This window comes from Clytia hemisphaerica, unplaced genomic scaffold, assembly GCF_902728285.1.
Source record: "Clytia hemisphaerica strain Z4C2 unplaced genomic scaffold, Clytia hemisphaerica genome assembly, whole genome shotgun sequence".
Lineage (NCBI taxonomy): Eukaryota > Metazoa > Cnidaria > Hydrozoa > Leptothecata > Clytiidae > Clytia > Clytia hemisphaerica.
In genome coordinates, this window is record NW_027103414.1 from 378,718 (window position 1) to 393,274 (window position 14,557).

General features: G+C 37.3%; 2 protein-coding genes across 3 annotated transcripts in view; both read right to left on the bottom strand.

Moving 5' to 3' along the window:
- Positions 1-60: 60 nt before the first annotated feature.
- LOC136797490 (mucin-2-like) overlaps positions 61-14,557 on the bottom strand; it is a 34,035-nt gene continuing 19,538 nt past the window's right edge. For both annotated transcript variants that reach the window (XM_067054064.1, XM_067054063.1), the window contains exons 2-4: positions 3,337-5,293; positions 2,426-2,695; positions 61-344 (exon numbers count right to left, since the gene is read on the bottom strand). In XM_067054064.1, the coding sequence (XP_066910165.1) occupies positions 76-344; positions 2,426-2,695; positions 3,337-5,293 (2,496 nt within the window). In that variant the 3' untranslated portion in view covers positions 61-75. The remainder of the gene's footprint in view (positions 345-2,425; positions 2,696-3,336; positions 5,294-14,557) is intronic.
- On the bottom strand, positions 9,802-12,461 carry LOC136797439 (uncharacterized). Its single transcript, XM_067054014.1, has 6 exons — positions 12,148-12,461; positions 11,440-12,031; positions 10,985-11,105; positions 10,664-10,773; positions 10,434-10,514; positions 9,802-10,224 (listed from the first exon to the last, which is right to left on the bottom strand). The coding sequence occupies exons 1-6, from the start codon at positions 12,459-12,461 to the stop codon at positions 9,856-9,858; spliced, it is 1,587 nt and encodes a 528-aa protein (XP_066910115.1). The 3' UTR covers positions 9,802-9,855.

Sequence of the window (14,557 nt, forward strand, 5' to 3'; positions counted from 1 at the left end):
AATGGCCAAAAATGCTCACAAAATGGTGAAAATAAGAACGTGTTTAGAACATATGTATGCTTAAAACTCAAAAAATTAAGAACATCTGAAGGCTTCAGAAATTCTGGATGTTCTAATAAAAAAAAGGTGTATTGACCTATGGACGGAATAAGAGTGGAAAAAATGAATAACATAAGTCGTACCATTGGTTGGATTGTATTTTGCAGCGTTAGCATTTCCATAAGTACCTAACAATTGCTTGACCAAACAGATCTCAGAACAATGCTCTCCACTGCTCATAGGAGAGGGAGGTTGTACTTCTGAATTTTGTATACCATAACCAACTCCAGGTAGATAAGTACAACCTAATAAAAAACAAAAGTTAATTATTATAGGTACATATATAAAGCAGTGTCATAGCTACCGGGGAGGGGGGGGGCTAGGGAGTGCTTGGCCCCCCACCCCAATAATTTTTAAGAGTGATTCTTTCATAAAATGGAGTATTTTACCTATAAAATTTTGCCTTTATTCGAATTATTTTAGTTTTTTGAGTGTGTTTTTAGCCAATTTAGAGCTCTAGATTTCAAAAATTCCCTCTTCAGCCCAAACCATGATAGGCCCTCACGTTGTAATGTCACTGAACTTACCCCCCTTCCCCTAATATCAAAATGCTTCCTACGGTAAAGAGATTCAAGCCAAACCTACACTGAAAATATTTTACAGACTGCTGTAATGCAAAAAACGATGTAGACACAAAATACTCTTAGGTTCCAAATAAAAAGGGGGGGGGTTGGAAATTTTTTGAGATTTTTGAAGATGTTTGATGGTGGGCATTGCTATTAATAATGTTTTTGAATGAAAAAACAACCAACTATAAGGAAAAAGCCCAATGAAAATCCAGAAAAACGGCGATTTCCGGCATATTTCCGGCATTTTCGGCCGGAAAAAAAATTATTCTCAAAAATCAGACTTGGCCATGTTTTGGGCATTGTTAATATGCATCTTTGAGCAAAAAATCAGAAAAAACTAATGATAAAATCTCGAGAAAATGCCAAAAAACGAGTTTTTCCGGCATAATCGGGCTCCGTCACATTTTAGGCATTGCCATTTTGCATCATTGTGCCTAAAATCATGAAAATCTGTCAAGTATAACTCGAAACGGTTTTCGGCTGTTCCGGCGATTTTTAAGGAGTTCCGGATTGAACAAATGATTTTATTTAAAATTAAATAATGCAAAGTTTTGGGTATCACCATAGAGAACCTTTTTCTGTAAAAAAACGATCAAATAAGTTGAAAAAGTGTCACGGAAATACGAAAAAACGGCGATTTCCAGCACATTTCCGGTTCTACAGGCCGGATTTTTTTTTTTTTTTTCGGAAAACGGTTTTCAGCATCTTTTTGGCAGTACTAACGCGCCTCTATGTACAAAAAATCAGAAAAAACTAATGATAAAATCTCTAGAAAACCCCAAAAAACCGCTTTTTCCGGGACATTTCCGGCCCTGGCGACCGGAAATTTTTTTTTCTCTAAAATCGGACTCCCTCACATTTTGGGCATTGCCATTTTGCATCATTGTGCAAAAAATTAGAAAAAACTAATGAGCCGATCCCGAGAAAAGCTGGCAACAGACGAACGGACGAACGGACGAACGGACAAGGGTTAATTTAAAGGACTACCTTAAGGTAGGTCCAAAAAAAAACGTCCTGTGACAGCTATGAGTAGAACCTAAAAATCCAAATTGCAATTCGTTTTTCAATAAAAATCGCATTGTGCGATAAGGCCGTGCGATAGTGATGACTTTCTTAATCCACAAACTTACGCGCGATACACGTTTTTTTATAAGAACAAACTATATATAAGAACATAAGGCTTCGATGGTCAAAATTTTAAGAACAAGTTAAGAACTTTTTAAGGCTTCATGAGCTCTAAAACACCCAATTTCTTAGGAAATTGCACAAAAATACTCACAAAATGGTGAAATTAAGAACATTCTAAGAACATTTTTAGGCTTAAAACTCAAAAAGTTAAAAACATACGAAGGCTTCAAAAATTTTGGATGTTCTTATAAAAAAACGTGTAGCCACTATCGTACCAGTGTGCCGGATACAGATATTTAGATATTTATCGCATGATGCGATGGACACAAAATTTCACACAAATTTTTTTTATAGGAATCCACTAATTCCTCTATTCATTTCGAGAAAAATCTATTGTTTAATTTACATCTTCAAATTTGTACACATATTGTACACGTGTTTTATGGCTCTTTGAGCTTCAAATTTTGGGAGATATCGAAATGGTAGAAACATAGTTCATCTTATTTTTCTATTGAAATTGCAAAAGATTCTATCATATAGTGCGATAGAGGTGCGATAGCTCTATCGCACTGGTGGAGATCACTTACTTACCACTTAATAGAATAATTAACAAAACTTTAAACACTTACTTGCATAATAGGGGGGTATAACAAGTTCTTTAAATAGACAAGTTTCATAAGTTTGATCATCTACATCAATAGAAATCATCCTTCTTTCACAATAACACTGATTATTTGAAGGATCTATTGTGGCTCCATTTATTTCAGGATTATTTTGTGATTCCTGTAAACACTTTTCGAAACAGCTAGTTTTGCCCGAAGTTGTATACGGTCCTTGTTCTACGTTTCCAGTGCCATGCCCGTCACCACCTATCCATTGACCTGAACCTCCGCTGCAATCTAAACAACATCATATGAAATCTCAATATTCAAATTTAATTGACATGTTTTTCTTTAGGTGAAAAAAAAGAAAAAACAGAAACTTATAACTTTAAAAGTGATCAAAACAAGCAAAACCGCCTTTTTTCCCTTAAAACCAGCTGGCGCACAACGATTTTTCGACGTTTATCTAACGTTCACAACGTCCATATAACGTTAGATGAACGTTGAAACAACGTTGTGTGTCAGCTGGGTTGTTTCTAATGGAGTTGTTCATCCCCAATTAACATTTTTTTCTTTCTCAATATTTTTACAAAATTGAAAATTTAAAGAGTTAAATAAAGTCAATCTAAAGAAAAATCCTAAGATGCTTTTTTAGTTCAGTCAAATTATTTTTCCAAGCTATGGTGGGTAACCTTTTTTTTTGGGGGGGGGAAGGTGGGGTTGGAAAATTTTCGAAAAATTAACAGCGTTTATTTGGAACCTAAGAGTAAATGAATATTGTCAAAGAGTGCTCGATACGCCTGCTGAGTATCAAAATTTATTTTCTTCAAAAATTTAAAACATACCATTTATTTTTAAGAAAAATAATTTTGATGGCTTTGATTTATTTAAAAAGTTAAAAATGTTAAAAATGAATCAGGAACATATCATCTACTAACCTAATGATGTTGTATTTGTTGTAGACAGAGGAGTGGTTGTCGTAGTTGTGGTAGGCGGAGGCGTGGTTGTTGTAGTTGTTGTTGTTGTAGTAGGCGGCGGAGTGGTTGTCGTAGTTGTGGTAAGCGGAGGCGTGGTTGTTGTAGTTGTAGTAGGCGGAGGCGTGGTTGTTGTAGTTGTTGTTGTAGTAGGCGGAGGGGTGGTTGTCGTAGTTGTGGTAGGCGGAGGCGTGGTTGTTGTAGTTGTAGTAGGTGGAGGCGTGGTTGTTGTAGTTGTTGTCGTAGTAGGCGGGGGCGTCGTTGTTGTCGTAGTTGTTGTAGGCGGAGGCGTAGTTGTTGTAGTTGTGGTAGGCATAGGGATGGTTGTTGTAGTTGTAGTAGGCGGAGGGGTGGTTGTTGTAGTTGTAGTAGGCGGAGGGGTGGTTGTTGTAGTTGTAGTAGGCGGAGGGGTGGTTGTTGTAGTTGTAGTAGGCGGAGGGGTGGTTGTTGTAGTTGTTGTTGTAGTAGGCGGAGGGGTGGTTGTTGTAGTTGTAGTAGGCGGGGGCGTCGTTGTTGTTGTAGTTGTGGTAGGCGGAGGGGTTGTTGTTGTAGTTGTTGTAGTTGTTGTAGTAGGCGGAGGAGTGGTTGTAGTTGTTGTGGTAGGCGGAGGAGTAGTTGTTGTAGTTGTAGTAGGCGGAGGCGTGGTTGTTGTAGTTGTTGTAGGCAGGGGCGTGGTTGTTGTAGTAGTTGTAGTAGGCGGAGGCGTGGTTGTTGTAGTTGTAGTAGGCGGAGAGGTGGTTGTTGTAGTTGTGGTAAGCGGAGGCGTGGTTGTTGTAGTTGTGGTAGGCGGGGGCGTGGTTGTTGTAGTTGTGGTAGGCGGAGGCGTGGTTGTTGTTGTTGTAGTAGGCGGTGGAGTGGTTGTTGTAGTTGTGGTAGGCGGAGGCGTGGTTGTCGTAGTTGTGGTAGGCGGGGGCGTGGTTGTTGTAGTTGTGGTAGGCGGAGGCGTGGTTGTTGTTGTTGTAGTAGGCGGTGGAGTGGTTGTCGTAGTTGTGGTAGGCGGGGGCGTGGTTGTAGTAGTAGTTGTAGTAGGCAGAGGGGTGGTTGTTGTAGTTGTGGTAGGCGGAGACGTGGTTGTTGTAGTTGTAGTAGGCGGAGGCGTTGTTGTTGTAGTTGTGGTAAGCAGAGGCGTGGTTGTTGTAGTTGTTGTTGTAGTAGTAGGCGGAGGGGTGGATGTCGTAGTTGTGGCAGGCGGAGGCGTGGTTGTTGTAGTTGTAGTAGGCGGAGGCGTTGTTGTTGTAGTTGTGGTAAGCAGAGGCGTGGTTGTTGTAGTTGTTGTTGTAGTAGGCGGAGGGGTGGTTGTCGTAGTTGTGGTAGGCGGGGGCGTCGTTGTTGTTGTAGTCGTGGTAGGCGGAGGCGTGGTTGTTGTTGTTGTAGTAAGCGGAGAGGTGGTTGTTGTAGTTGTGGTAGGCGGAGGGGTTGTTGTTGTAGTTGTATTAGGCGGAGGCGTGGTTGTTGTAGTTGTTGTTGTAGTTGTATTAGGCGGAGGCGTGGTTGTTGTAGTTGTTGTTGTAGTTGTAGTAGGCGGAGGCGTGGTTGTCGTAGTTGTTGTAGGCGGAGGCGTAGTTGTAGTAGTTGTGGTAGACTGAGGCGTGGTTGTTGTTGTTGTAGTAGGCGGGGAAGTGTATGTTGTAGTTGTTGTGGTAGGCGGGGAAGTGTTTGTTGTAGTTGTTGTAGGCTTAAGCGTTGTTTTTGCAGTTGTTGTAGGCAGAGGCGTGGTTGTTGTACGCTGAAACTTGGTTGTTGTACTTTTAGTAGGCCAGTTCCAGGTTGTTGTGGTTGTGGTAAGCTGTGGAGGTGTAGTTGTGGTAGGTGGAAATGTGGTAGGTGGAAATGTTGCTGCTGTTATTGTCTTTTTTGTACTTTGAAGCTCTTGCATATCATTTCTTTGTTCTGCTGTCTGTCGCCCAGCTCGTGTCTCATTCTGTAAAAAGGTAAGTTAAACTCTTTACAGTACCGCCAACTTGCAAAGGACAGAAAAAGTTGCAGATTGTTTGTATGAAATCAATTCCTTTGTAAAATATTTAAATTAAACACAATGGCCACATTTTGGTTTGCCTGCCCCCTTTGTTTATCTAAAAATGCCGTTCAAAATATCTCAAAAACTTATTCTTTGGGGTTAGAATACCTTAACTAACTGACCTTTATATACCCTGGACCAAGTTTCTCAATCCCGGCCAAGCAAAATCTTTGATTGGAGTTTTTTTGAAATTGATACCCTAATGGCGGCACTGCGGATTTTTTTTCCGTCAACGAACGAAGACCTACGCTAGCGGCCGAATACCTTTAAAACTTTAGTGCGCGGTTTTCCAGCGGCCGAAGACCTACGCTAACGGCCGAAGACCTACAAATTTAATGTGCAATCAGTTTTCAGCGGCCGAAGACCTACACAAACGGCCGAAGACCTGCAAAACTTTGAAATTTGAGAATCTAAATCTGAGCCAGCGGACGAATACCTTTCTTTGCCGCATGAAAGTTTTTCGCACCAAACTGCCGTTCAAGCGATAGATTTTTAATATTTCGTGAAATAAATTCTTTCCGTGATAAGTCACATGAAAATATAATGGTACTCTTGTAAACATGGAGAGGGATTTGATTGATGATATTTTTGAAGAAATCGAATCAAAGTATGAAATTGTTAAATTTTCTTGTGATGAAAATCATGAAAGTGATATTGAGATAAAATGTGATATATCTTCCAGCACAGAGCTCAAAAACTTTATTGAAACCTACTCAAAATACACGGGTGAAACCTTGAAAATTAAAACACGAAAAAAGATCACTGAGAAGAGTATCTATTCGGTGCGAGCGTTTTATAGATGCTACCACGATACAAGGTACGAAAAGACAAGAGATGTCAAGTCAATATTGGAGAAGAAACCAACCAAAAGATTCAGGAATACTTTTTGTCCCTTTCAGATGTCGGTTAAGATTCTTAAAAGTGATTCTAATGAACAACCAACTCCATTTAGATGCACCATAGATATAGAGCATAAACACAATCACCCCGTGAATTCTCTTCATGCTTTAAGCTTTAAATCGATTTCAGAGGAAACGCAAAATGATATCAAAAAGCTATTTGAATCTGGTATGACTCCTTCACAAGCATATGCTGAGTTTCTAGGTGAATTTCGTAGGAAATGTGCTACCGACCTCGAATTTCATCATAAAAAAGCTGACCGTAGCTGTTGTCCAAGACGCTTTGACTTCAATGTGCTGTATGCAAAATTTTGTGTTGAGCAGTTTGGCGGAAAGAATGGTCCAGATATGTTTGAATTATTAGAAGAAAAGATTCAGCTGCTCAAGGAAGAAGACAACGATATGCACATCGAATACAAAATTCATGACAGAAAAGAAAGTTCATCTTTGATCATTGCAATCTTGACACCTTTGATGAACCGAGTTCACAGAAAGGTTAGTTCTTGTATCTGTATGATGTCTTCAAAGCAGTTTTAAAGCAAAGTTGTACATTACAGTGTACTTACTCGCTTACTCAAATCTCACTTTACATTTTGAAATAATCTCAAATGTTGTGTTTAGCATTTTTCAGGGTTTTACTATATTATAACACCCTGTATCACAGAACCGGTGGGACCCACTGGAAAAATCAGCCAAAAAATTTTTTCGGTGAGAAAAATACCCTGAAATTTCATCACCATCGGAAAACTACACTGAAATTTTGGCCATCCCACTGGATTTCTTAGTCGTAAACAATAGAATTTGAAATCTCCCCATTATAAGCACAAGATTTCGACTTTAAGCTTCTTCATTTTATCTCCATTGGATAATAAATTCTGAGGCAAGGGTGTATTATAGCAATTTATAACAGTGTATAATACCTATTATATTGTAGCCATCTAAAACGTTTGATATAACATATCTCTCTCATCAGGTCAGACAATCGTCAGAGCTTATGTTTATCGACTCGACTTCAAATTTGGACGAGCACAATCTACGTTTCTTTCTGCTTTGTACACATTCAATGGCAGGAGCATTACCTTTAGGTATTATATAACAGATTTATTTGTGTGTTTGTTTGTAGTCTAATTTGTTGTTATAACCAAATAAGTAAGAGCTTCTTTGAGGGTCTAAGGATATTTACTTGTAAGATTGAAAAAGCAGAACCTTGAATAGTTATTCTTGTATTCTTCACACAGGAATTTTGATAACAAGTGATGAGCAGGAACAAACACTGGATGAAGCCTTTTCAATGTTCAAGGGTCTTTTACCCGAAAACTCCTTTTATGGATCGCAAGGACCTCAAATGATAATGACAGATAACTGTGATGAGCTCAGGAATTGTCTTCGAAGAGCATGGCCAAACGCAGTCTTGTATCTTTGCACGTTCCACATTTTACAGCAAGTTTGGCGGTGGTTATTCGAAAAAGAACACCGAGTTAGCAAAGAGGATCGAGTGGTCATAATGAAGTATTTTAGATCAATTGTGTACGCCCAAACAACAGAGGAATTAGATGAAAAATTTGAAGAATTTATGGAGTTGGACATGATTGAACACAATCACTCTTGTAAAAGTTATTTTGAAGACCTTGCAAAAATCGAAAGGGCCTGGGCTCTTTGTTATCGCAAAGATGCTTTGACTCGTGGATCACATACTAACAATTATGTTGAAGCGCAATTTGGTGTTGTTAAAGATGGCATTTTGCGAAGACAAAGACAATTCAATGTGAATATGCTACTAGATAAGCTGATGAGTGAATTTGAACAACACTTCAAGATCAAATTATTGTCAGTGGCAGACGGAAGTTTTGATGGTACATACAGCAGCCGATATGGAGGAGGGAAATACCAAATACCAGGTGAGGAAAATCATTTGAATCGAAAAATGAATTGTTTAAAGAAATCCCCTATCTATGTAATCTCTTTTTCGGATATCGTTGATTTATGAATGAGTTTTCAACGTATCTTTTGTTAAAATTATGCTTCTTTTTTATTTTTCCACCCTTTATCCTTATCAATTTTAAAAGTCTCACCCTGGAGATATTCTTTCGTTTTGGTCGATTTTCACTCTGGTATTCTTATAGGGACCATTCTTATAAAAAAGTGTGTAGTGCACTGAAGACACCAATGGATGGTTTAACAAATAAAATATCTGTTTCTTTTCTTTTAGTTGACTACAATGTGGATGAGAATGTTAAAAAATTGGCAGCAAATCTTTTTACTGTTGCTAGCAGACGAGATTCAAATACCGTCTATTGTGTCGATACGTCGATAGGTCGATGTGAATGCCCTCAAGGAATGAATGGTTCAACTTGTTGGCACCAGTTTCTCCTATGGTCAAAATTCAAAGAGTCGTCTTTCAATTTTCTTCCAGTATTTGATCCAGAAGCCAAGAAAGAGTTGACAGAAATCGCAATAGGATCTTCCCTTGAGACACACTTTTACGACTCCATTCATTGCTACGCCATGGGCACTATTGACACAATACCAAACAGAAGTGCAGATTTAATTGAGGAAAGAGAAATTGAGTGTGAAAAAAGCACAGCAAATTCTTATTCTGAGATTTCTATTCCTAACCCTACGACAACGACTGATATTATTAAACAGTTTGACGAGTTTCATCATAATGTGAAAGAAGAATTGCTGAGTGGAAACCAAGAATTACGGAAATCTATGGGAAAGTTCTTAGGTCGTTATGAAAAATTCTCAACAAATCAACGCAATTCCGCACTACAAAGCTTTGGAACAGTTTTTGTAGGTAAAAGTAAGGGAAAAATAAAAGTCCAACCAACGGCAGTCTCTAGACGTGTTTCTCAAATTGGTAGTCGTCAAAGACAAAGCAATAACAAAACAAATCCATTACCTGGTCGAAGAATCACATCGAAAAGAAAACACAAGCTTACTGAAGTTGTAAATTTAAATGTTCCCTCTGCAAAAAAGGCAGGAACTACTATGAAAAGCAACACAAAGTATCCTAAGAAAAAACTAACAAAATTAGAACAAAAGAACAACTAGAGTGATTTTTTTTTTCATTTGGAAAATGTATTTAAAATCAAATTGACCTAATAAAAGCCATTGTTTCAAAGTCTGTTTTTTCAATTTTAGTTCAGAAATATTATGGGAGAAGCCAATATATAGGGGTGGCAGGGTTCATTTTTTAATAGAATTATTAATTCTGAAAATTTGCATCGAACTTATGGAAACTTTGGCATCGATAGTTTTGAAAATTCCAAAATAATTTTGCATGTTACTATGACAAGCCTTAATGTGTCTATGCTAAAAGTACTAGCATTGTTACTGTTACTATGGAAATTTTGGAAATTTTGCTTCTTTTCATGTAGTACACGTTTTTTATAAGAACTGAAATTGGTCAAAACTAGGAATAAATTAAGAACAATGCGGGCCTCACATTTCAGAAACAACTAAGGAAGTACTGCATTTAAAACCATTTTAAAGTAAATGGGTAGTCTTTTTTCCAAATATAATGAGCTTCAAAGAAATTTTATAATGTTTTTTTATACATAATGTTTAGTTATTGCTGCTGTGTTTCTTCTTCTTGTGTTGCTTTAGGTTATCTTTACGACTGAATGGCTTGCCACAGATTTCACAAAGAAATGATTTTGATTTTGTGTGTGTTGAAATATGTCTTTTCAGCTTAGACGGGTTTTCAAATGCCATATCACATTGTTCACATTTGTGTTGGCGGATGTGTTTTGCGTTTTTGTGTCCTTTCAAGGCTTTTTCTGACATATATTTGTTACCACATTCATCGCATTTGAATATTTCACCACATGAGCTGACGTGTTCTGTCAGTCGTTTCAAAGACGTATAACGTTCTCTACATATTGCACAGGGCTCCAGCTCTATCATACCAATCTTTGCCTTTTCGTTGTAATCCTAAAACAAAACCCGGGACGCCATGAATATAAGCTATAATCGAGCTATACTCTATTAGTAGGGAAACTGACAAATTAGCCTATGGTTCAGGTGGGACCAAATGGACCAAAAGGAAACAAAAGATTTTATTTGTCAGGCTATCTATTATCAACAGTTGATTTATAATCTCAGATTTAAGATGGACCAATATTGAAATATATTTCCCTTACCTCTCTTTGGTCTGTTTCCAGATCTCTCCAGCTATTCCTCAGTTTTTTTGATCCTGTTCCAAAGTTCTCTTTCAGCTCTTTCTATAAAATAAGAAGAGTGTAAAAAGTAATATACTGTAGTAGTATATCAAGGGTACTGATACTGAAGTATACAAGTCTTTCAGCTAAAGGGCAAAAAAACAACTGAGCGAACTGAAAAAAAAGCAACTGAACCAGAAATTATGTGTTACCTTATTCTCGTGCAAGTAAATGTGCCAACCATTTAACTTGGATTTTGACTCGCTGAGATTTCCATTCTCGATTTTCTCAACCACATCAGTCACGCTAGATGTCACATTTGCTTAAAAATAAACGAAACGAAAAATGAAATATCTTGTGAATATCTTATCAATTTTATTCTTAAAATCCTTCTCGACCAATAAAAGTTGCGATTTTAAGCATTCAATATCAATACTTTTGGGTGTTGTGTGATCGGGATGCCAAAGCCAGTGTAAACAATGTAATAAAATAAAGAACATCCTAAGCCTCAACTCAAATTTCATATTTCTTACAAAAAAGCTCATCTTCTTCTTTTGAATCACTTTGAAATGCACTTGTCTTGATATCTTCACCATAATCAACATCAACATCCATTGGTTCAGCAGTGGGTTGCTCGAAAGATTTTGTAGGTTTCTGAGAAAAAAGTGTACTGGTTTAGAAATCAGCACGCAGTCTTTTTTTATAAGAATCACAAATTTTAAGTATTTTTTAAGAATAATGCTGTAACGCCATAATGAAATAATTGGTTTATGTTTCCTCCATCTTTTTCTCACGTTTTAGACAAAAAAGGGAAAATATATTTCGACCATTAATTCGACCGAAAATTTCCTTGCTTGAAGGAGGCTCTTTTCGATTTATGTAATTCTTATAAGAAAGCTGTGTAGAGTATTTTAAGCAAAGCTTACCTTTAAAAGGATCTCTTGAATCAAGAGTGATACATGGAAGTAAATATGATAAATTAGCTTACTCTTTCACCACTTAACCAAATGTCTTGAGCGTTGATTTCTCTTTGCATGTACCATCTGATCATTATGCAGCGTGAAAAATCATTGAATTGGTTGATACTTGTCAACCATGATAGTGAAGGAGGAAGTGTGCTTTGTTCTAAACCTTTTTCACTTAGAATGACAGCAGAAAACAAAGCAGCTACACCACATATTGTCCCATCTGGTCCTTGATACGGTAGTGGCAAACACCCGTCACTGCATCTGTGGACCTTTGACGGAGGTGTTGGGGTTTTATGAGCATTTGTTACCACATATGGTTTATCTTTGTTCACATTAAATGTCGTGTTTAGAATATCCGTAAAAAACTTAATCCTATTCAAGAAATCTGTAGGAAGACTCCAAGCAGAGGAGTCACAATATAGAATTTCTTTTGATGCAATGTTGATGCAAAAGCAAACCCAGTGACAACCGAAGACATTTTTGGTCGAAATGAAAGTCTTTCCTTGCTTTTTACCAACATTAGCAAGAACTGAAATAGTTGAAGCCTCTGACTCTGACCATCTCTCCACCCGTTCTATCAATGTACCTGCCGAAAACTCATCTTCCAACTGCCTAAAAAAACCGTAGGTTCGTGGTTGTCATTATTTCTCATATCCGAAAATTGCTTCATAACTGAAATATCTATCCATCTTCTACCCACCAAATATGCAAGACACCCGGTCACCAACTTCTTATTCTCTTCTCTTGCATAAACATGATCACGGCCGTTGAAAAGAATATCTTTGAAACCGTTCAAAGAATCTTCAAATCCAATCCTCTTTAAATTCGGGGGTGATTTCACACCCTTTTCAAGCTTGCCAAACCACTTTTTCTCCTCCAAAACAGCCTCTTTCACTCCCTTCATTTCATGAACCACCTGCAGAGCGTAAAGATCATTCAAATCGAAAAAACACTTTTCATCGAAAATGACAAATTTACTTTTCTTTGATTTTATAGTGTCAATCATTGTTTTAATGTCGTTCAAGGATGGTAACAAGCTCATTTTTAGTCCGTTCTCTAAACTTTCGATTTTCGAGTGCCTGCTGATATACTCTGTAGTTTTTCCTCGTCTCACGGTCTTAGGTATTTCACAGTCAAGGAGTTCTATCCTTTTGATCGAATAACGACGTTCTGTGTCTTTGGCGAGTTCCTTAAATTTTAAATTTAATGAAGTGCATTTAGAACTGAAATTTTTCTCAAGTAATCATAGGGCCAATTATGAGTAACGAAAGAAAGTATATAAGAAATAAAACATTTAACATTTTATCTAATAATGTTACGACTGATTAATAATGATGAATTGTACGAAGACATAAGCATTGAATGGCACTCTTTCGTGCCAAATTGTAGGGGGAGGGAGCTCAAATTGCAATTTTTCTGATTTTTTACCTAGATATCACTTTATCTCATCAAACCCCCAAATTTCATAACTTTTTTGCCCAAAAATTGCCAAAAAATCTCAAAAACTTTATTATTTTATTAGGGAAGATGAAAAACAATCTCCCCACTAATAACAGCCCCTCTACAATAAGGCACAAAAGAGTGCAATAATCGTGCAAAAAAGTAAGTGCACCCTCGATCTAATCGGATCAATATGATGTACTATGATATGGATAAAATAAATTTCCAATAAAATGTTTTATACAAAAAAGGGTACTCACCATTGTTAAAAGTTTGGAGCACATGTTTTCAGCTCTAGCAATACAACAAGAAAGACTTGATTTGTTACTTCGCAGAAAAAAAAAACACAACATCGAACGTTCGAACGTTCGAATTTTACAGTGCACTCCCTCACAGTTATAATGTTAACTTTCACATTTATTCAATACATATATGGAATTTCAACTTTTAACATCCCGATGTAGAACAAAAGGATGCCTTACTTTTGTAGGTATTCGGCCGCTTCAAACAAAGACTTTAATAGTTTGATAGCCAAGACGGTGTGAATAATTTTATTTTTAAACATTTCAGGAATTCGTCCGCTGGCTCAGATTTAGATTCTCAAATTTCAAAGTTTTGCAGGTCTTCGGCCGTTTGTGTAAGTCTTCGGCCGCTGAAAACTGATTGAACATTAAATTTGTAGGTCTTCGGCCGTTAGCGTAGGTCTTCGGCCGCTGGAAAACCGCGCATTAAAGTTTTAAAGGTATTCGGCCGCTAGCGTAGGTCTTCGTTCGTTGACGGAAAAAAAATCCGCGGCGGCACTACTCAATAGCAGTGTAAATGCATCGAGAGCGCTAGATCTACTTTCTCTCCAAAACTTTCGATGATGTAGCGCCGTTAGATTTTTAACAATGCAATGGCTTCTTTACGGGTACCAATAGACGATATCGGCTTTACCGAATTCTCCCCGAATGATTACCCATGATGTATTGTGCAAAAAATTTCACGGACGATATTGATGACGATACCAATGCATCATGGGTAATCATTCGGGGAGAATTCGGAAAGCCGATATCGTCTATTAAAAAAAAACTTCGATCAAAGATGGCGGATATAGCTTAGGGATATTTATAAAAGTGAGTGCCTTAACTGGGTTGATTTTTGTTCTGAAAGGACTATTTTATGCAAAATAACTCTTTTTTGAATATTTCATGCATTTTACGCTTTGAACGCCTCCACTCTCCAAATTAAATGCCCGTTATTAAGGGCTCTGACCATAGTGAATTTTGATATTTGTCATGTACAAAATATGAATTTCTGCCTGATGTAGCAAACAAAACTTTGACATGTTATACATTTTCTGTTAGGCCAACTATCCTTGAGTCTGAAAATTTAAATTTGTATAGACATGTATCAAGTGCCGGACTTAAGGATATAACTCCTGACCACTTTATTTAAAAGAGTATAAACAGAATGCTTTTTGAAAGAGTTTTAAAAACACCTTTGTAGGTTGGTATTTCTTCTTCTTTTTTGTTAATATTCAATTTCATTTCTTCTAAAATTTAAAAAAAGACATTGTAATGGTGCATATCATGAATACATCTTTTCGACCGTAGTCGCGCAGTCAGGCGCGTGCCACTTTTATCCCACTAAACTCGATCCAATCCTTTTTTGACACATTTTTCTTTTGTCTGTAGATGCGAAAAAAGGATTGGGACG